Here is a 24,971-nt window from a genome sequence, read left to right on the forward strand (position 1 = left end):
ATACATATATATTTCCAAAAATACACACATTAACATAACAGGCAATAAAAGTAAGGCACATATTTTTAGAGAAACTGATGTAATTTAGAAAAATATTTGGCCTTTTTTTTAGTATCTAAGGATCTGCACCCTTAAAATATAAAACTTTTACTAGGAATTACATTATCAGGAATATAATATATTCAAACAAATATCACAGTGCTAAATACATTCATGAAACAATTCTAATTGTGGTTTTTTAAAAAATGCAACTTTTTTTAAATGCAGATAACTTCAGCTCAGGGGGAAAAAATATTGCATTAAATGCAACAAATATTATTTTAATGCTTTCAAATCCACAGTTTAAAAATATACATTTAATACATCTATTAATAAAAATACTATCTGCAAAAATAAAAGCACTAAAATACAATGATTTAAACTTAAAAAAAAAATCTAATTTTCTATTCTTATAAATTAAAAAAATTCAGTAATTCCTTTTCTTGAATAATCAAGACATAAAAAACATAGATATCTTCCCACAGAGAAAAACTATTTAGTGATTGACCCCTTTAAAATAATAATATACATTCTCCTTTTATGATATCACAATCCAGCATAAAATGATTAATATAGAATTTTAGCTTTAAAGACATCATCACATGTACCATTCTTGAATTGATGCTCCTCTCAACAAACGGCAATATGAATTATTATCACTATCAGAAGTTTCCGAATCATCATCGCTCTCATCAGATGCACTGTCACTGTCATCATCACTATCTACACTACTATCTGTTTCATAAGTACTTGAACTGGTACCACTCGAACCTGATGTGCACGAACTGCATTCTTCATATTCTGAATTAGATTCTTCACTTGCTCTTGAATGCGCATCGAGCGATAGTTTTTCAATCTGGGAACTAAGAGTTTTATCTGTAGAAGTCTGAGAATGATCGGGTTGTTTATCTTCCATATTTGTTTTGGATTCCTTAGTTGCACTTGAGTCTAATAAAAATGATTCTCTTGACATCCAAGCAACTTTGGCTAATGTTTCAATATCAACTAAGTTGAGCCCTATATCTCCTTTTGTTAGAAGAACCTGAAAATATACAAAATTACATTATACCTTTTATTTTATAAATAATTTTCTTATTTTTCTATCTTAAAAGCATCAAAAATATAAATTAAGCATCTGCATTGTCAGTTACATCTGAAATATTATAATATAAATGCCTATGTAATACTAGAATTCCTAAACAAAAATCCAATTTTAAGTTCTTTCTTTACAACTTCATTACCAGCTGCTCATAACAACTGGTAATGAATAAGGATACATTTTTTTAAATGGTAAAAGAGACTGGCATTATTTTTTAAGCTATTAATTACATGTTTATTAATCAGTTTGATGCTCTTATAACACAAATATCTACTTTTTTTCTTATAAATATTAAACAGTCATATTAAATTTCTTTTTCATGTCTAACCAGTTTTTCTAAAAAAACTTTTAGCCTCCAATCATATTATTACAGGCTTTATTATTAAATTAAGGCACTTTTTCTTTCACCCAAAATTAAAAAAAAAAAAAAAAACTTTGTTTTAATAATTTTGTATTTTTAATTGTTTGCCTTGTTTATTTTACATGATATTACACACTATCCTAAAGCAGATAATTCATCTATATCAAATTTATAGAGTAATACTCTTGGTTACAAAAAATTATTTATCCTTAAAAGTAATAGTGGATTCATCCACAGCCAAAAGTCTCTACACCATATATCAGAAGAGAGGAAGGAATAATAATTTAACAATCCATGAGGCAAGGTGAAATTTTGTTGATATCTTGGCTATATAAAGAAATATTCAATAATATTGATTCTTCAATAGTATTAAGTGTTTAATTTATTTTTAAAAATGTGATAATTAAACTGTTCAAATGCAGAGCTACAAAAGATAACGGGACAAACCTCATAGTGACATTATATCTGCATTTACATTTAATTTAAAAAAAAAAAAAACAGGTTATTGCAAATTATGAGCTTCTACCTGAAGATACTGTAATCTCTGTATTGATGAAAATAATTTTATAAAGCAAAATTTTGTTTAACATGATGGAAGTTAAAAAATAGTTACTTTATACCAATACTTTATACTTACTATTTTTATTTAAAAGCATTAGTTAAAAAAAAAAAAAAAAAAAAAAAAGGTAAGTATTACATTTCTATTCATTGGAGATTTTTTGTATTTTAATTCTATCCTTTATTTTATTTTAAGCTTGTGCTTGAGAACCATATGCATTTCCATTATATACTTTCATAAAAAGATGCAATAAAATTTCTATTTTGAAATATAATAAATGCTCTTACTTTTTCTAAAGCTGCAGCTAATGAAACTAATTTTGTGGCTGGGCATCTAAAAAAAACATGTACAGAAATTAGGCAATAAGAAAGAGTCAAAATTTATTATAGTTTAAGTAATGATAATATTAAATACAACAAATTGGAATAATTTTACCTTTGTATCCATACAATATAATCCACAATAAAGAGATCATTCAATATATATCTTGGTTCACTGAGATTAAACATTTCATGAATTTCTAAGAGGCATTTCATAATATATTTTATACCTGAAAGTATGCATGGAAATGTTAAAAATCATAAAATGTTCACTCTTTTAAAAGTTATATATATATATATATATATATATATATATATATATATATATATATATATATATATATATATATATAATGTACATGAATATCTTGTATCATATTTAAAAAAAGTACAAGTAATAAACAAATTAATTTTTAATTCTACTAAATAAATATCAGATGAATATTTCAATAAAAATCAATAACGATGGTGATCAATTTATATTTAATATTAGCAGAAAGAAACTGCCAAACAAAAGTGAAAAATAAATCAAAACGATATATAATATATTTTAGTGAGGGTTTTGTACAATGTTTCATGTGTTATGAATATAGAATTTTTATCTTATTTTGCAACGTTTTACACTTTCAATGTGAAATTATCACCTTTAAAGGTGCTGATTTTCTCCATATGTTTCAAAGATTATAAAGACTCTAAAAAAAGTCTAGCACTCTATTAGCAATAATTTGAAGATTATAAAGGACTAAAGTGAGCCTTACACATACATAAGTTTGAATTTAATTAATATTTAGCTTATTGATTTTAATTTAAACAAATTAATTCAATAAATAAGAAAAAAAAATGTTGAAATTCATTTCACTTATAAAATATTAGCTGCAGTTGACACCTTATTGATTTGCATTATTGGTGTTAAAAAAATTATTGTCTTATTGTCTTCCTAAGCAAAATAATTTTAAACTTCAAATTTTGATATAAACATATATTATTTTAGTGCACTATGCATTTTGTGATATAATTGGCTGCATAAAAATATAGCCTGATATTTTAAAAAAAATTCACTACTGCTTGATTCTTAAGTTAAACATTTAATATTAAGAAATATTTTATTAAAGCTGGTTTTATACTACAACCTATTCAATACAGAAAAATAAGCCAGGATGAAATATTAATAACAATACTGAAAGCATTTTGAATTTCACTTCCAGAATGAAATATATTATTTTACAATATGCTTAAAAATTTTTCTGGAAATTTATAAGGAAAAGCTTTGATATCAATGAAAAGGTAATTTTTAAAAAATTTTATGATGATCGAAGATGAAGCTTTGTGCCGAAATATTTTCGGAAAATACTTTGAATGGATGCCGAAATTTCATCTAGTTTTAAATTTATAAAAGCTCTAAATAAAAAAATGCCCTAAGGTTATACACACTCCAAAATGCTAAATTGAGTAGCTCTAAGTCAAATGAACTCCATAAAGCACTAACATAATCATACATATAGTCATCTTAATTATTAGATGATGGTCAATTATTAAAATTCATAAACATATAATATAGATATAAATTTTATTAAATTTATCTTAAACAGAAACATAACTTAAAAATAAATTAATTGAAAAATGCTAAATAGGAGGTTAAATAAAATTATACCCAGCATCATGATTTTTCTCACATCTTCCAGTATTGTCACAGATAATTCAAAATGCCTGTACAATGGATATATAAGAGATCTCCTAATACTCGTGATTGCTACTTGCTGAATAGACGAATAAGTCTAGAAAAGGGGGATCATTCACATAAATTGGTGTTGAAGGTTATATTATACATCATATAGCAACATGAAGAAATAAATACAAAGTTTTTTTAATTGCCAAAATTTAAACTGTAAGTGAATTATTATGGCTATTCATTTTCATATATCTTTTAACAATGATATTTATTAATTATTTATGGGCTGGACACTTAGTCATACAAAATGGACAACTGATTATGTAGATTTAATATTTTTCACAACAATCAACAATTTGTTCACAAAGAAATTATTCTATTGAAATTTTTTTCGAAGTAAATAAATAAATAAAAATCTATTAAGATTTGCTGATTTATTAAAGCACCCATATCATACAGAGTGATGTTAAAATATTTGGTATAAATTTAATGGTAGACTGATGATAAGTAAGTGGATAGTGTCTTGATGGGAAATACATTCAACAGCGAGAATGTGTCGTCGACACTAGTTACTAGCAAGGAGAGAAACATATTTTGTAATGGGATGTGTAATTGGAAGTGAAGTATTAGATAAGGTCATAGATGAGGCTGCCCATATGCCTATTTCCACTTCTCATTTTTAGATACATGACAAGCAACATAATATTAAATGACATGCTTACCAAGAAATAATCATGATTAATTTTTTTTTGTAGGAGTGATATACAACTAATAAGTGGGATGATATATTCTACTTGATCAGTAATACAACTGCCATATGGTACAGTTCTATAAAATATAGTTAAGGAAATGTCCAGTGGATATATGATAAATTTAACTCTTTCACTACTAAATTAGTCATAAATGTTGTATACTAATGGATCATTTTCTGCTTCAAACAAGAATCGTAGGATGTAAAGCAAGTTATCATTAAGGATGCCCTTGCTTTACATCCCAAAATCCTCATTTTGAAGAAGGGGTGGGAACAGTTTAAAAATTCCATTAGTATAAAAGTTGGCAGCTCAGGTTGGACTGGTTTAGTAGTGAGAGGGCTAATACAAGATAGACAATGACAAATAACTCTTTATTCCTAGAAAAACACAAAGTGTAGACCCTTGCCCCACCACCAAAAGGAAACTCATATACAAAATTTAACTCAAACCAAAATAAAACTGAGCCATACACAAAGAATGAACAGCAAATCACTATTTAAGCAACATCATAATAGTACCAGGGACCAAAAAAACTTTTGTGAGAATTGCTGCTAATAAGCTCTCAACAGGGTATTGAATTTTCTAGAACCTTAATTTCTATCACCAAGTTTGGAGATCATTGACCCAACAACCATTTAGTACCCATTAAATCTACCTTTCCAACCATGGTATTAAATTACCAGGAAAACTGTATTAAAGATTTGTAACAATATACTTTGAATAAAAAGCACTCCATTGGGACCAATGTATATTGACAGAATTATGTACTGGGAATGATAATTCACAATGGTACTCTTCATCATTTTTATTCATCAATTTTGTAAATACATTTTATCAAAAAATCTATTTATTTTGATCCCATATGCCAGCTTTAATTTCACACCTGATATTTTAGAATCACCTTTTATACAGTTATAATACTCTTTAACACCTATTCCACTGGACATTGTAAAGAATTTTATACAGAAATCACACCTCTCTGTAGTTATTAAAATTAAAACTCACCTCTAACCAAGACAAAGTTGCAGAAATTTTATTAATTGTCCAAGCAGATTCAACCTAAGAATATAACATCATATATTAATAAGAAAGAAACTTTATTTAAAATGAGATATTAAGAATCTAAAAAAAAAAAAAAAAAAAAAAAAAAAATGCTATTAAATTTTTTTTTTTTACTTACAGTGTTTTCCCCTTCTGTAGTTCTTTTGTTATAAGCATATGCAAACAATATGTCAATCAAACTTAAATAAGCTGTTTTCTTTTGATTTTTATCAAGTAAATGTATTCAAAGCTAAGGTATATTAATTGAATTTTTGAATTAAATGTAAAAAATATAAAAAAATAAACACAAAAACAATAACTGATAAAATTAGTTATTAATTCTATTTAGTATTTCCTTGACTGACATTTTATAATATACTTTTAAAAAAATGATTCATACTGTTTTGCAGCAGTGTTTTTTAAACATCTTGCTGAATCCAGACTATTCTAAGGCATTCAAAGTTTTTTTTTCTCCTTCAAAATTCTCAATTTTTTTTATGGCACAGGCAAAATTAAATAAAATGCATTTTAGTTCCCATAAAAAATTACTAGAACAAATTGAGTCCAATGAAAATATAATTTAAATTAAAATAATGCCTTTCTATTTTTTATATAATGGGATAATGAAAGCATTTTTCCACATGCTTATTTGTTTATCTTAGAAGAAATTAGAGCGACTATAAAGCATTGCTAGCAACAATACTGGAGTTCAAGAGATCCTACAAGATGCTCCCAGAATAGAAGACAGTTATCAATATCAATGCCTTTTAATATGCAAGTATAAAGTGTAGTAAATTTAACTGTAAAAAATAAAAAGAATATATAAATGAAACTAAACTGATAATTGAAATAAAATTATATAAATTATTTGATATTTTGTGGTGCACCTATCAGGAAGATACAACTTCCTAGAAAACCAAAATTGATAAAAATGGTTCTGAAAATAGAATTTCACAACACTGTTTTATAGTATAAAATTGGATTTTAAAATCTAATTAACTCAGTGAAAGAAAGTCTATGTAATTCAGAGTTATAATTTCAAATTTAATAAAAAGAGTAGAATTGACAACATTGGCTTATAATTGTTAAAGGATATATTCTTTGCAAGGAAGTTTTCTAAGTCTCTCTTTTTCTTCTGAAGTAAATTTAACTATAAAAAAAGTAAAACAATTATTAATAAAAACCATTTACTAGTAACAAACATGAGTTTGTATTTCTAATAATAATACCATCATGAGATGAGATACAACAGATATATTTCATTAAATAATCATACACAAAAATATAACAAAAATGTTATCAAAAACTAAAACAGTTGCATTCAGATTTTTTTTTTTTTGTAAATTAATTCTAGGTATGTGGTGGAAATCGGATGTTGCATGATTAATTATTCATTATTCTATTTTGTTTCAGACCAGAACTATTCAATTACTCTTTATATTCTGTAAGTACAGAACAACCAAACTTTTTAATCATGCACTGCGTATAATATTATATTATATATATATATATGTATATATATTGAAAAGTCTTTTTAAAAATCAAATAAAGATTTTGATTTGAATGCACATTTATGCATATATTATAAACTCTCTGCATGTGCGTGATGAATCATTTTTGAACTGCAATTAACTAATCCTTTTTTCTAAATAGTCCATAATTCCTTCATTTTTTTTTCATTCAAAAATAAATTCATTTACAAATAAAAATTATGCCATGAATCATTACAATTTTTTTTTTTTTCATTTTGTAATTTATAGTTTTTATGAGAATAATCAGTTTTGACTGTAGCTAAACAAGGATGATATGTCTATTGTGGAATTAAATCTTTTATTTTAATTCTAAATAGTTGCTTTCAGATCGTTTGCTGGGAATATTGGCTATATTTAATTTCAATTAAATAGTTTAAATAAAATTTCCTGCCAGTGATTCTGTCAAATTGTCAGACATTATGCCATGTTATTTTAAGTCTTGCAAATGTTTTGTTCACTGTATATAAGAAATTTTCTAAAGGAGATCAGTTCCATGTCATTGCAATACTATTATATCCAGTTCATACATCTCCTAAATTTAGTAGTATTAAGATTTCACTTTTTAAATTCATCCAGTAAACTACAAAAATATTAGAATCCTTCTTTAGTTTTCAACAATGTATAGAATGATATAGAAATTAAAATACTGGTTTCAGAAAGTTTATCTTCCATGCATATACTACTTTATGTTTTACATTAGTAGTTTCATTAGTTAACATTTTTACACTTTTAAATACATATCATTTAGACCATGTCTTACATTTCAAAATGCACACTGGTATCATTAGAAGAAAAGTCAGCCAGAAAACCAAAATATATTTTTGATGATAAAAAATAACAAAATTAAACAGCTCTTTAAATAGTCTAAGAATAAAATATTTTCAAAATTTTCCAAATGTTTCAAGTACTTATGCAAAAGAAAATATAAAATAAATTGTGATTAAAGACCATAATTGTACAGGACACTTGGATTTAAACACAGCAGATACAAATAATATATATTATATATACATATATATGATACATCAGTATTTAAAAAATTACCATAAATTAACAAAAAAAAAAAAAAAAAAAAAAAAAAAAAACCTTAAAATTTAACTTCATGCAAGTAAAACATTAATTTCTCACATCAAAATATTTTTATGAGTGAGGAATTTTAATAAATATTTGCAACTTACTTATATCATCTGGAGGTTTGTTTTCAATTTCATCATACAAAGTCACCCACTCAGGATTGTACAAAATTAATTGCTGGATTTCTTCATCATTATAAAGATCAGCTCTAAAATAATAATAATTTAGACATTTGCTGTTATTGTTTTCAGTAACAGTAACCAAACATAAAGTAAATAAATTCCCAACTCTCATGAGAAGCAAAAGTTAGCGAGTACAAAATTTGCTCTAATTGATAAAATTTATTAAAGTTTTCACATCTAACTATGAAAAAAAATTTAATTCATGCACGCACAGTTTTGTAATACAAATCAATGATTCTAAAGGTTATTTAAGATTTATTCCAATTTGAATAATCACATAGTTACTGTCTGTTTAAAAAAACCTTAAAACAAGGATTCCTTTATGTATGAATGCAAACAATTTTTCTTTTTTTAGTAAAAAAATCTACATTATGTATAGGCTTTTATGAAACATTGTAAATACAGCTCTAAATCAATGGGGAAAAAATACATATGAGGTAGTAACAATATTTGTAACACCTCATAAATCTAAATGCACAAAAATATAGCTTAATTTAACCAAATTAATGCCTGAATTACAACAGAGTTGTTCTGGGACAGATTTAGAATTTTGAACTATGGTTGTATTAAAAAAAAAAAAAAAAAAAAAAAAGCCAAATTACAAATATTCTTTCTCTCCAAACATACCAGTGATGGAACTTTGAACTTAGACATGAATATCAAAACAATACATGTACACTGAATTGTTAAGTGAGCAAAAAACAATTTATTATTGTGAATTTTATAATTCACAATAATAAATTGCAAAGTGGTTGCTACACAAAAGCTTTATTCTTGGGTATTTAAATGAAAAAATGAGCAATATGTATTTAACATTTGTAACTAGAAGCAAAAATTCAGATTCTAGACTTAAACTTAAAATAATTTAAATATTTATGGATGATAAATAAATAAAATGAGCAATAGGTATTTAACATTTTTAACTGACAGCAAATATTCAGATTCTAGACTTAAAATAATTTAAATATTTACGGATGATAAATGAATATAATTCATGGCATATACAATATAATTAGCACTATATCTTCAGATAAATATTTAGATTGCAGAGAATTCCAAACAATGGGTGATTTAGACAGTTCTAGGCAAGAACATTATGTGGCCCCTCTTTTAATAACTCAATATTTAGATTTGAGTACTCATATTATTAACTTAATCAACATGTTAATGATATATTTTAGTTAAACTTTTTATTTTAGCAACTTTGTGAATTTTTAGTTTATTTTCAGCATATATAACATGGGGAAAAAAGGTCGAAATAATAAAATTCCTGAAAAATTAATCTTAATTATCAATTTACAATTTAAATGTTTACAAAGAAAAGTATTTAATTATAATAAATTGCAAAGAAGTAAAACTCTGCACAAGCAAAACAATACAAATTTTTATTTTACAAGACAAGAATGTAGTAAAACCAGTTAAATGAATAATTAATATTCTGATTAATAATCAGAACTAACTAAGTTTGCTTTAACAATTCAACATTAAAAAAATATTCTAGTCCCATACTTTACAATTCGCAGAATTTTTTACAAATTTATTTACTTGGCAACTAAAACAATGTTTTTTTTTGTTGTTGTTGTTGTTTTTTTAATTTCTCAGGCTTACAGTTCTTTTTAAATAAATGAGCCAATGCATTATTCCAATACTGAGGATGAATTATTGAGAGAAAAAAATAAGAGCTACTTCAGTATAAATATATATTTTTTATCATATGGTACATCACTATAACACAGAACTTCAGCGACTTTAGCCGGTTAATGCTTTTTGCATCACATCAATGAAGAAGCATTGATTTTAAAGGCAGAGAGCACGAAAATTTTCTTATTTCATTTTTAAATATTAAGAAATTTCCTTTATATTCAATATATGAAAATATTATTAATAAACCAGTTACATATGTTTTAGATGAGAGATTTAATTAAAATTAAAATTTGAATCAAACGTATATGCTTCAATGCAGAACAGAATTTAAGTTAACCTGGCTTTGATTAGCCAGTGCTAATAACTAAGAAAGAAAATACTTTAAAATTTCAGTTATAATCAGATGATGAATACATTATTTATCCTGAAATACAATAAAAACCTCAAACATTAATCACTGTTATAAAATTATTTCATGAATGCAAATACATTTTTAGTTTATTTTTACAGCAAGCAAGTATTTTTCTGGATGGGATGATAGCAACTGTTCAAGAACAAAATTAGCAGGAAAATAAAAGGTTCAGGCTCTTAATTATATTTACTAGAACATGGTGATCACAGCCCCAAAAGTAACCAATTAATACCAATGTGAGTATTGTAAGAATATTAGACTACAAATGCATAAAGAAGCAGATATTTACAAAATAAAATATTAATGAAAAAAATTTGTAGTTGAAGAATAGGAATGCCAAGCACAAAACTTGGTTACTATTATTCAGATACAATTGGTAATAAACAGTAGAATGAATGATGTTATTTTGTGATTTTATTTATTAAATTTTCTAAACTGCACACAGGAGAATGAAAAATGTAACTTACAAATAATGTTCTTCATCAAATTTTTTGTTTTCAATTTGTATTCTTTCAATTGAACGAGTTTTGGGTGTTTTAGACTGAGGTTCAGAAACATCAAAAATTTCTTGAGCTTCTTCCTGAAATAAAAATTCAATCAGCTATTTCATTTTTTTTAAAATAAAAAGAAGATCTATATTTATATTTACTTAAAAGTTTTAAAAGGAGATTAAAATTTAAAACTGGGTAAATTTAAATAAAGAAAAAGTTAATATACAGACAGTTGATGTTTTTTAGCACACAAGCCAAACTTGACTAAATGTGTTAATCACATTTCAATTTATAAAACAAGTGATGTTAGTGACATTTTTAAGGTGTTGAAACCAGTGGTACACGTAAAACACGATAAAATAGCAAATGAAAGAAAAAGATTGTTCAAAATGAACAAAATAAAAAACAGCCAATAAATGAAAGGTAAGGAAATGTTACGTGCAAATAAAAAATGAATAATTTTTAAAGAATTAATTAATTTTTTTTTAAAAATTGGAGGATATAAAAATGGATGGACTAAATTTAATTGGAATTTCCTAATTTGAAGTTGACGGAAACATAGAATAATGACAGAATACATATTTCATTTAAAATTCATATTTCATAAATAACATAAAATAATCAACATATATTTCCTGAAGAAATTTTTTATTAAAAGTACGATAATTAAACATAAAAAATGGCAAGCCAGAAGATTAATTCACAGAAAAGAAAATATATTCATAATGATAGGGTGTAGAAATCACATGTACACTTTTTACACTAAACAACTATACAAAGATTAACCATAGCAAATATTTTTTCAGCATAATAAACCAGAGTGTGTAGTGAAAAACTATTGCAAAAATTAAACACTTTTTAAGCACCTCAAGAAATAAAGAACCTTTGCATAAATATGTATATGTAAATTGTATATTTTTTAAGCATTGGATTTTTTTTTTCTATTTTATAACAGTGTATAGTTTTTATTGAAAAAATTATTTTGAATAAAAACTTAAAACTTATTCATTAAAATTCAATAGTTATTTCTGTATTTGCACATCTTCAATTGCAAAATTTTGGATTTAACAAAAACATAGAAATGTTCATAAAAATGAAAACACCTATTAATTCCAAAAAATTAAGTCAGCATTTATAAGATTAACAATAAAGATTTGTGATCTTTTTTAACATTTCTTAAAATTTATAAGTTACTAATTCATTTAGATAGTTACAACATTTCTGAAATTGCTGATAGTCATGTATTCTGAAATTGTTGATAGTCATGTAGAAGCAGAATATGACAAAAAAAATTTGTATTTGATTTTATATCAGCAACAATAAATAAGATTCAACATGGCTGGGATGAAAAAAGTAAATATTTTTCTGCATCAACTCATTCTATCTAGTAATTTATATGCAATCTTATAAAGTTAAGAAATAAAGAATTCCTAAGGCCATCATCATATGACTGGCAAAACTGCCATGAAATTGATGACAGAACAATACCATGTTCTAAATAACTATTTTAGATCCTTTTTTAATAGAAAATATGAACAGCATTCAAAAATGATAAGACTAGAAAGAAATTGTCTTATTGCCTCTTACTTTCAAAGTTTAGTAAAGATCTTTTTTGAATGTTTATTGTTCTTAAAATTTAATGAAAACCTGCTTTGTAACATATAAGTAAAAATCCTTTCTTACAAAGAATTACAGAAGAAATATTATATATACTACTTTATGAAAAAATGAAGCCCTAGTTTTCATAAATAATAGAAATAAATTCATAATTAAAAAAACAAAAAACAGCTTTGTAGGTAGAAGCAAAAGTAAAATAAATCTGTGAAAGCTTCTCCCCAAAACTTTCTTGCACACTACCAGAAAATAACTAGCATGTCATTGGCGTATAATAGTTACAGAATATTAACCTTAAGCATGAATTAAACCTTCTTACTGATTCTATAGTGTGATCTTTGGTAAGCGTTTTGGCGATTAATCCCTGGTATACGGTTGAAAGTTACTGAGGTATAAATTTCAAAATTTAATAGAACTCATCAAATAAATTTTAGTTGATGATTTGCTATTAACATTTTTTAAGGTGAAATAAAAGCAAAGAAAGTTTTTTATTTTCCTTACAACTTTAACAGCTGCAAAATAATGTGACTCAACACTTCATCAAAGAATCAATGATATTATTTTGAATTTCATCATAATAAAAAGCATTATTATAAGTTAAAAATTAAAAAAAGTAAACAAAAAAAAAACATTTATTCAAACACAATTTTTATCATTGAAAAATTATTTTTTAATCTTTAAAACGGGGTTAAAATAATTTTTGTGCAATAATATGATTTAATGTTATGATGAAAACACATTACAATTCTATTTTTATTTTTTAAATTAAACTTTGAATTAAAATTTGAAAAATCCTGTTCTTAGTGGCTTTCTAATATCCAAAAAATAACTTCCCAAATTTCATGCTCCTGATTTCAATGGCTTTATGCTGAGTATTTCTCAGGACAAAGTTTTATATATTAAAAGAAATTTCATTGGGAAAGAAATTTCTATAAAATTTATAAAAAGAAAAAAAAAACCATTATAAAATAATAGAAAACTTGAAAAATAAAAATTTTGTTAGTTTTTTTACTTTTTAAAAAAAATTTAAGTACCCGATCTAGCAGGCAAGAACATGATGTTGTTTTGGTTTGGGGTTAGGAATTTTTTCTGATCAAGACCCTAAATATGAGAAAATGTTCCAAATCTAGAACTTTTGAAATTGGTTTCTGAATCAGAATCATCTAACAGTTTTATTAAAAATATCTCTCCAGAATGATCATAGTGTGAAGTTCAATTTTTTTAATGATTTTTATGTTTTACTTTATTAATTCATTTCATGGAAGAAGCAATAATTTAAACATTCAGTTTTTGTTCTCAAAATTCATATTGTCAAACAAATTTTTGACAATTTGAAATTTGTGATAACAGATTTCAATTTTTAAACCTCTCTTCATCATCCTTGGAGCACGGTTTCAGTGTTATTTTTTCCCTCATTGTCAAAACAAATTTGGAGAAATTGGTCCAACAAATAAACATCTTTAAATGGATGGGGACATTAAAAAAAATACAGTGAAAGATATTACAATCATTGAAAATTAAAGGCTTCAATTTAAAATTTCATCATACTAGATTTTATGCAATTGACTTTCATAATTACATACAGCAATTAATTACAATTCAATATAGTACAGTTGAAAATCTGTAATAGGTCGTTCAAGCAATTGCTCCAAAATGGCCTATTAATGATAATGATGATTGAATATGTTACTGTTTTTAAAACAGCTTTTCCCATATTCGATATATTATTTATGGTGCATCAAATTTATTCTGCTGTTTTCTTATTTTCCACTGATCGACAAATTTGCATATTCTTTTTTAACAACACATAAAAGTTTAAATATGTACTTAAAAAATACATTTTTCAACATCTAAAACAATAAAATGTGAATGTTTTTCTATTCACAATAAATTTGCATAAGGCAAATTTATTGTGAATAGAACGACCTTGTGAACAAACGAAGGGGCAGTACAAAATACATATTATCATGCATTTTGTACTACCCCTTCCAAATAACTATTCAAGAATTTTAATAAATGGCCATGTACATTGTTGAAGAAAGAGGGAACAAAAAAGGAAAAGAAAGATAGAAAGAAAATGAATCATTAAGCACTTCGCATGATGCTACACACTCTGGGAACAAGTTTGGATTATTTACTCAATATGATTTAAACAAGTTAAAATTTTTCGCATGATGCTACACACCCTGGGAACAAGTTTGGATTATTTACTCAATATACAAGTTGAAATTTTTTTTAAAGTGAAAACTTTTTTAAAGATAAATATATTTATCAATATGCAAATCAAATGAACTAACTATACTACCTTTAAATTAAAAACAGAAAATGAATAATTGTTAGCAAAGCCACATTGTTGTCCAGTGATATTCAAACTTCCAAATTCATCTTCACTTGGAACTTGCTCTATGCTCCAATCAAATTCCTCATCGTTTTCGTCTACATCATTTGTACTTTCTAGGAAAATAAAATACAATTCAGCAGGTAAATATACTTTAAAATTCGGTTTCAATTTTCAAAAAGGAAACAAAATTCTTAAGAATGATTATAAGATATCAAATTTATTTCCCAATTCTAGCAAACAGAAGGAAAAAAAACAAAAAAACTTAAAGCTGTTAGATTGTTTTATTTTGAGAAATACCACTGTTTAATAATAACTGATATTTTTATGTAAATAGTTATTTCAAAAGATAGCATTAATCAAGTAGCTACATAGTGATATCTTGAGGTGAAATGACAGTGAAATAACTTCACATCTTTGACTTTGACTGATATTTACATGCAGTGCTTTATTTATAAGGTTTTCAAGAAATATTCAATTAAAGCAAAAAATAATTCATGTAAATCTTTTAATATTACAGATTTTTATAAAAAATGCAAACCCAAAAATTTAAAAATCATATGCAGAAAGCTTTAAGATATTCTTTTACCTTGATTTTAAGTTAAAAAAGTGCTGCAAAAATAAGCACCTTTATACATGTGTGTATACATAAATCTGCATATTTTTTAAGCGTACGATGTTTTCCCGTTTTATAATAATGCATAATTTTTACTCAAAAAAATTGAATATGTATTCTCTAAATTTTAATTTTATTACTATATTTGTACAATATCTCTCAAAAACAAATCTGTAATACTTGTGGCAGTAACATGTAATAGTATGTAGTGCAAACAACAACAGTATAAAACAAATCATGCCTTTTAAAAAAAAACCCAATAAAAATGAAAAACTATTAATACTAAAAAATTAAAGCCAACTTTTATAAGATCAACAATAAGGATCTGTGATCTTTCTTAACATTGCTTGAAATTTACAAGTGATCAATTTATTTAAATAGATACAACATTTCTAAAAATGTTAAAAGTAATGTAGAAGCAGAGTATGAACAAAAATTTTGTATTTGGCTTTTATGCATGCAACAATAAATAAAATTCGACCTGGCTAGAATGGAAAATGTAAATTTTTTCCTGCACTAACTCACTACCCTCAGAAATTTTATTTGTAGTCTTATAAGAGTATAAAATGTAAAACTAAAGTATTTCAGAATGGTTATCATCATAAGGCTGGCAAAAATACCATGAACTTGACATAAATACAATGTCATGTTCTAAATGCATTCCTTTTTACTAACAGAAAAGAATAGCAGCATTCAGAAATGGTCATATAATAAAAAAATTGCCATCTCTTCTTACTTCTGAAGTTCAGTAAAGACAATTGGTTTTTATTGAATGTTTAACATTGTGAAATTTGATAAAAACCTGCTTTTTAATCCATATGCCAAAAAACAAGAAAAAAATTAATTTAGCTTAAAAAATTACAGAAAAACACGATTACATATTTTACGAAGAAATGAAAATGCTTTAACAAGCCTTCATTTTCATCTGTAATGGAAACAAATTCATAAAGTAAGAAAAAAAAAAAAAAAAAGAAGAAGAAGAAAAAGCCACTTTTGTAATTAGAAGCAAAATGAAAATGAAAATAAAAATAACAGCCGAAGCATTTTCTTAAAAAATATTTTTTAAGTCAGCGTGAGACAAGATATAACGTTGCTGCAAAATTTAATAAAACTCATCAAATAGGGTTGTCCTTCAAATCTGGGAGAAAAAAGAATTCTCTGTGTTTATCCTATACAAATTTTATGGGAAAAGAACTGCCTCACAAATCGAAACTGGATTGATCTATACAGAAAAAAATGTACGAGTTTCCGCATTACACAATTGTGAATGGTATTGTTTTGTTTTTGAAGCGATGATTATGATCTTTTATTCTTGTAATCTTTATAGATCGTCAATTTTAAATGGGAAAAAATAATAACAAAACTTAAAATTCCAGCAATTTCCCGGTTTTTAAAGTCGACTTTTAAATTCCCAGTGTTTTTACAGTTTTCCAGGTTCTCCAAGTGGCATGGCAACCCTGATCAATGAACACTTTTATTATATAAACTGCTTAACAAATTTTTTTAATTAAAAAAATAAGAAAGCATTTTTTTTTCTTTTATCATGACATTAGCAGAGGTAATTCAATGAAACAATGTTATTGTTTTGAATTTTATTATAATAAAAACCATTGATAGAAACTGTTTCCAAAACTGATTTTTCAAAAAGTACTAAAACTAAAACTAAAAAAAAAAAAAAAAAATTCATTCAAACAAACAAAATTGGTAGGATTGCAAAGCTATTTTCTCACATTTGAAACGTGCATAAATAATTTTTGCAAGATAATATGATTTAATATTATAGCAGAAACAAATAAACATACTGTTTTTATTTTGAATTAAACTTCTAATTAAAATTTTGAAAAATCCATTCTTAATGGGTCTCTAATACCCAAGAAGTAACTCCCCAAATTTCATGCTTCTAACTTCAATGGTTTATGCTGCCCATTGCTCTGTCCTTCAGGACAAAACTTAATATGTGAAGAGAGATGAAATTCTATAAGAGCTATAAAAAGAAAAAAAAATCTCCTTATAAAATGAAAGAATCTAAGGCTTGAAGATTAAAAATTTTTTTAACTTTTCTTTTATTTCTTTCAAAGTTTTAAGTAGCAGATCTAGAAGTTTATCACCATCCATTCTTAGTAAGAACTAAAATTTATGAAGATTGGTCAATCAAATAATAATGTTCAAACAGAAGGAAACATTGAAAAAAAAAAAAAAAAAAAAGTGAATGAAATCACAATTATTGAAAAATTTTAGTTTCAAATTAAATCTTGTTCAACTAGATTTCATGCAATGGACTAACATAATCACAGATTACTTAATTACAATACAATATAATACCATAAAATCCCTTTACCCTTTTAAGGGCAGTGATCACAAAAAAGGACACCACATTTAAATTTTTCTCTAAAAAAAACTATTAGCTATAAAAACCAAAAAATTGCTGGAAAAACAGCATTTAGTTTCCTTAAAAAAAAAAAAAAAAAAAAAAAAAAAAACAGATGTCAGCAAAAGCAATTTTTTCCCCCTCGGCATTAATTTTATTTAAAAAATACTCCGAATTTTTTTGCCTTTTTAAGATATGAAATTGAATCAAAATCACTTACCCATTTTCCTACAATACCTATGAGGTTTTAAATAATAATTATTTTTAATCTTCAAATTAATTTAAGAATGAACCAAATTGGCTGATTCACAGGTGTCCTCATTTGAGGACACCGCCTGTGTAGAACATCTGTTTTTTCATTTGTCTCTCTTCATGTGAAAGGTGTAATTTGATATTTTGTAGAGAAGAATGTGACATTGATTCTGTGTTCGGGTAGGAGGGGCAGTTTTGTTTATTTATCTTCGGACTGACAGGAAAAAGAAATCCATGACTGAAGCCAGAAAACATATCACATTTAAGTTTTGCTTTTTTCTAGACTGTTACTTACGTTTCACCCTTATGTTCTGGTTTACTTTTTTTGCTATCTTTTTTTTAAGTATTTAATTTTATATAGCCATAATTTTTTATTTAACTTTTTTTATTATTATTATCATTACTGCATTCTGCATGCAAAAACTATACAACATAAGATTTTTAAAAAAAGTTCAACATATATACCCCATTAAGAGTCCCCCTAAAAAATATTCAGTGGGCAGTATCAAAAAAATGTGCACAAAACACGAACAATATGCAAAACAAGAATTTCCAATTATATGTTAGACAAAGAGACACTTCTAGAAAAGATTGTTTCATTAATTTTTTTTCTAAATTCATTCACTTTGTTCAATTCTCTAACAAATAACTTTTCCCAACTCATTAGATTAGTTTGTTAGTAGTGAAAAGTTTCTGGCTTATTGACCAAATGCATTATCTTTACATTCAATTTCAGTATTTCCTCTTCCAAGATAAATTTCTTTTTCCGTTAAGAGATCAAGAAATCAGATTCACTATGACACTATTTCTTTGGCCACCAATTTCTTTTCTTACCAGAGCAAAATTTACTGATGATGTATTCAATTTTCTTTTCAGATAAACTACTGATAATCACGCTTCAAAAGCATACGACTTTATTTTGTATTTTTTCGTGATAACATTTCTTTTCAGTATTAATGGTATCTTTTGGCATGAGTAACAAATGCCTTATTAGTAACTTTGGATCATCATAAACATTTTGCTTCACTTCTGTTTTTGGAACTCTTGCCTTGAATAATTCAGTGCATTCACTTTTGGAAGTCCACAATGAATGAAATACACATTTTCCGGCATATAGTTAAAAAGTTCTAAATTTTTACACAAAAAATTAATTGAATTAAAAATGTTTAAATAATTCACTAATGGCAAGTCACTAAATGAAATATAACTAATAAATACTTTAAAAACAAATAATCACATGTAGACATCATGTGACTATTAAAAACCAATATTAGCAATTTTATACAAATATATAAAATTATCTCGAAAAAGTAAAAATTTCTTTGTCTAAGCAAACAAAAGGAGGTGAAAGAAGAGGAATTAAATAGAAAAAAATATATTTTCCACCAGTGTTTCCCTAAAATTAGATAACCTTTTTCACTGATCCCCAGATTCACTGAAATCTGTTAAACATTTAAAAATCCTGCACCACAAAGAAAACACAGTCTACAATTAGGAAGTTCTAACATGGTGAAATAGTTTTTATTTCCATGTTTTATTACATTTCATTTTTCAGAAGAAAAATATAAGCAACTGGATTAAAAAAAAAAAAGCACTTTAAGGTACATAAAAAGTAAGCAGTTTTTAAGGACTTGAAATGACGCTACACAACATGTATTTTCAGAGCAGCTTCTTCCATGTTTGCTATATCTCTTTGGCACACCAAATTCATCCTGCTGTATTATTGTTTTTTGTCTATCAGACTAATTAGCTATTCTTCTTACATTTACCAGGCATAATTTAAATAAATTCTTCAATATCTAAAACACTAAAAACATAAAAATTAATGTTTTTCCAGTTGCCCTTTCAACATAACTATTCCTGTATTTTGAGAAAGGGCAATGCATATTGTTGAAGAAAGTGGGAGTGGAGAAAAGGGAGAAAAAGTTTATTAAGCACTATCTCAATGTGAGCTGGAATCCTTGGATCTATTTCACTCTGGATCCCTTCTCTGAATTCCTCCCTTTGTAAAGTTTTCCTTCTTGATACATGCGGTAAATATAATTTTATGATCATGTTTTCAAATTATTGTATTCAATGTGTGGAAATGAGAAAATTAGTCTATATTAGAAAATTAGGTCCTCTTTAAGGACATTTTTTCAAAATTAAGCCAATCAATTCACAATTTTACACATTCTGTAAAAAAAAAAAAAAAAAAAAGAAAGTAAAAAGGAAATAATACACAAAAATTCAAAATCCATATTTGTTAGAAATTTTGCACTTATTTTGACAAAAATAAATAAATAAAAGTTTTTTTCAGTTAATATTTAACTTTATTATGAATTAAGAAATCATAACCTTCTTGACAAAAAATGAATAAATCTCCTGTTAAAATACATATCAATATATATTTAACTTACCAAGTACTTCAATTTTAGGTGTTCCAACAACTTTGCATTTCTTTGGTTTTAGCAATATATTTACCAAATCTAAACCTTCAAATACTTCTCCTCTTTGAGCTTTAGGAGCATAAACTTTAAAAATTCCTATAAAAGAAAATTCTGTTACAATATGAAAATATTGCAACAATACAAATATAAAAATTTAAATCGCATACAAAGTTGCACATACTTTTTTCAAAATCATATTCACATTTTGGCTGATCAATATATACAACTTTACCAGGAAGATTCAATCTATAAATAAAAGGAATGTGCTATCATGCAAAAATGGAACAAAGATTTATTTTTTTATACAATTATTAAATTACACACTTACTTTAAGTAATATGGTTTGCAGAAAAACATAAATTCATCATCTTCAAAATGCACTTCATATTCAGAAAACTAGAAAGGACAAATAAAAATTTAAAACAATTTATTATGCAAATACAGAGCCGGGCTAATTTATGCAAAAGAATAATGATTAAATTATATTAGAGTTCATTAGAAATTTTGATACTAATTTAACAACGCACCAAAATTACAAGCTTTAATAATAAAGAATCATTAAAAATGTGGGAAATATATTGTCAGTATGCTGCTAAGAGATAAAACCAAAAGAAAAATTAGGTAATGTAATGTTAGGTAATGTTATTTCAAAGTGATATCTCTGTAACAGAAAAAAATATATCAATGTATGCACAGTATGAGTTGAATGATCATGTACATCAATGTACATGATTTTTCTATAACAGATGTGCTATTTCAAAACAAAATGAATGCATCAAGTCATCTTTCTTTTGATTAGGTCACTTTTATCTGCTCTTAGAAATAATTATATCATACAATCCATTTTCTCAAGTTTATACAGATAAATAAGACTTAAAAATTACAGTTACTGGATACAATTTTCTAACTTATGTTCTTTAATCTATGAACAATATTTTTGACATTACCACAGTGGAAAATAAAACAAATTTTTTTAAAAAAATTATCAAGAATATTTCTGATTACAGATTAAATGTTTTCTAAAATGAAACTAAAATTTCTGTACTTTTAATACATAATAAATGTAAATAAAGGGGTAAAAAAGCTCATTACAATTAGTACAAGAAATATCTTTCCAGTAAATTGAAAATTTAAATGCTTTGTAAAAAGGTGAATTGAAGTAGAAATTTAACAATAGTTTTAGTGATATAAATTAATTTATGTTTATTAAAACTAATCATGTTTTTTTTTTTTTTTTTTTTTTTTTTTTTTACAGCTGACAACACTATCTGATGTTTTTTTTTTGTATAAAATTTTTTCTATGTTATGCATTTTGTACGAGATGAACTTCATACACAAATAATGAAATTTATGTGCAATATTCTTATAATAAAAAAAATATTACCTTAGCATAGGGAACTTGAATGGATATTATTAAAAATTTATCATCTTGAGTTAAATCAAATGCAGGTGTCAACATTATCAGATTCCTAGAAAAGTATATCAATAAAAAATAAATAATAAGTACAAAAAGATCTCATTTTATATTGTATATAAATGAGATTATCAAAAGCATGGACACAAAATATTAGAAATGCATAAAATTTTGCCTATAAAGGGAACAAGATATTTTAATTATATCAATAAAATTATCAAATTCAGAACATTACGATAGACTGTCTTTAGAGGGATTTAATATATGTTCTATATAGAAATATTTGGCAACTTTCTATAAAACATAGAATGGTTTGAAATAATTAAAAATATAACCATAACAGAGCCTCATTTCTCAGTGCATTTTTGTAGAATCCACAAGAGAAACACATTATACTATACTGGCATTTCTGCTACCATGGTTAATGTAACAGTTTTTTATTTGAATAACTTAAAAAATTATTTATAGTTATGAAACATAACTTCAAGCAAAAGAAATGAAAGCATTTACATCAAACGTGATGAACATTAATTTTGCAACATATAATACTCGTGCTAGTTAATTTATTATTGTTAATTCTAAATCAATTAATTATATACTTTAATAAAATTCATCAAGTTCAAGCATAAACTACCAAAATGAAGCTTTCAGCCAAGTAATAATACATTATTTTGCATATGCAAGGAAAATAATGATGGAATAAGAAATCTTAACTGTATGTAATAAGAATTAAAAGTACAGCAAAATTAATAAGCATTAAAAATATATTCTGTATTTGTTTATTCTGTAATTTCATATGGACATTCATTAAGAAAAAATAAAATGAGAACTCCAAAGATTAATTTTGTAATAAATAATCGCTGAGCAGCCAATACAAGAGTTTTAGATAGAAATTAAACAAAGAAGAGATCATCACACATGATGAAACATCTTAGGTGTAGTACATTCAACTGTCAAAATCTCAAAAATTATTCATTGCATAGATTTTTCTTGTCAATTGTATGAAAATCCAAACTAAGCTGCATCATGGATACTTCCTGGTAATTTGAATAGAAAAGTTCCAATCAACCAATATGCTGTGCTTGTATACAAAAGACATTATAAAGTTTATTATTATTATTTTCTAATTCATACATTTTGAACATCAATTTCTGCAGATTATTCAGCCAATAGTTTCATTTTTTTAAAAATTTTTCTTTTTCAACAATTTAATTTGCAAAGTTGTTTTGGGTTTATTGGACTCCTTCCGCTTTTCTATAGTGCCATAATACTTCATATGCACTAATTTGGCCTATTGCAACAAATGTCTTGAAGTTAAAACATATAAGACACCTCCATGAAAGTTTATGACATCATAAATGGATCGATTAAAGAATCTCCTTTCAGAGTTTTCACATCCATATCCTTACTGACACTAGATTCCCTTTTTCTATAGCCAAATTACCATGCAACAATAGTAGAATTATTTTTACAATTTCCCCAAAATTAGAAAATTTTTTGCCCCCAAAATATTAGAAACAGAAATCATCTAATTGAATTTCTTCATTAAATGAACTAGACTGTTCTTTGCATTCACTTTTTAGCTTTTTTTCAAGAAAATTTCAGAATGGATCTTTGTACATCCTTAACATACAGTTGAAATTTGTGCTTTGCACTAAAGAAGTTGAAATAAATCAACCACTTGCTTTTCACAAAATACTGCATTGTTTTTCAATAAACATTTAAATAAGACATAGCTTTTAAAATAACAAAATTTTTGGACATGCATTTTTTTTTGTGGCCTTTTTCACAAATCTAAAATATTCTGTTAAATGTGCCTTTTTTAAGTTTTAGTAGTTATATTAATATTCAAGTAGCTGTAGTGAATACCTAACATTGGTAATTTTTCTCAATCTTGGAAGTTGGACCAATTGATAGAAGAAAACAGGAGTGAATGGAAAATGGATGAACCTTCATGGTTTAACAGTTACGAATTTTGCTGTTTAATTTTTAGAACTATGGCAACATTTATTCTTGCAATGTTAATAGATATTGTCAGTTATTAGATGAAAAAAATTAATAAAATTCACCATATTTTTCCAGTTTTTAAGGAAAATTTCAAAATTCTCTGCAGTTTCCTCAAATCATAGACTTTTTAAATTCCCTGTGTTTTCCTGATATATATATATATATCGTATTTTTCACCTACATAAGTTCACATGAACTGAAAATAAGCATCAATTCAATCTTTCAACTTTATCTTAGTTAATGATTAAGAAATAGATCAAAACACGAGAAAATGGCGACATAAATAATATCGATAATACCTATACCTATTTATATTAAGATTAAGGGGAAAAAATTTAAAACTTTCCGACATCCATAATTTGTTTCTTTTAAATCATTAATATACGAGAGTTGATGGACTTTTATATTTGTAAAAATAACATTTTAATATTTATTTGGTCTTATAAAATATGCCATCAAAAATACTTACCAATAAAGTAGTATATTTATCTAAAATTCTTTGGTCGGAAGCAAATAAATATTCACGTGTATGCCCTCCAACACAACTTACAAGCAAATCATTAGAATGAATGTAGATAGAAGCACAAGTCGAGGTACTTTTCTTTTCAGAACTAGAATAAAAGTCGGTCTTCCTTCTAATTAAATTTTTATTATAAATTACTCGCAATTAAATTTTTGCTATAAATTATATCTCTAAATCACAAAATTTTAAGAAGAAACTATATTCCTTTCAGGAATAGACATAAATATTGTACATT

At 25.5% G+C, this 24,971-nt stretch overlaps 1 protein-coding gene across 1 annotated transcript; it reads right to left on the reverse strand.

Annotated features, from left to right (window-relative positions):
• Window positions 1–27: 27 nt before the first annotated feature.
• On the reverse strand, window positions 28–24,780 carry LOC129988051 (protein SHQ1 homolog). The gene is made up of 15 exons (XM_056096149.1): window positions 24,683–24,780; window positions 22,177–22,261; window positions 21,121–21,188; window positions 20,974–21,038; window positions 20,763–20,888; window positions 15,095–15,243; window positions 11,152–11,264; window positions 8,551–8,654; window positions 6,935–6,990; window positions 5,980–6,078; window positions 5,805–5,858; window positions 4,030–4,153; window positions 2,494–2,608; window positions 2,346–2,391; window positions 28–1,081 (listed from the first exon to the last, which is right to left on the reverse strand). The coding sequence occupies exons 2-15, from the start codon at window positions 22,249–22,251 to the stop codon at window positions 638–640; spliced, it is 1,638 nt and encodes a 545-aa protein (XP_055952124.1). The 5' UTR covers window positions 22,252–22,261; window positions 24,683–24,780; the 3' UTR covers window positions 28–637.
• Between the last annotated feature and the right edge of the window lie 191 nt (window positions 24,781–24,971).

The sequence above is a fragment of the Argiope bruennichi genome, chromosome 10 (assembly GCF_947563725.1).
Source record: "Argiope bruennichi chromosome 10, qqArgBrue1.1, whole genome shotgun sequence".
NCBI lineage: Eukaryota > Metazoa > Arthropoda > Arachnida > Araneae > Araneidae > Argiope > Argiope bruennichi.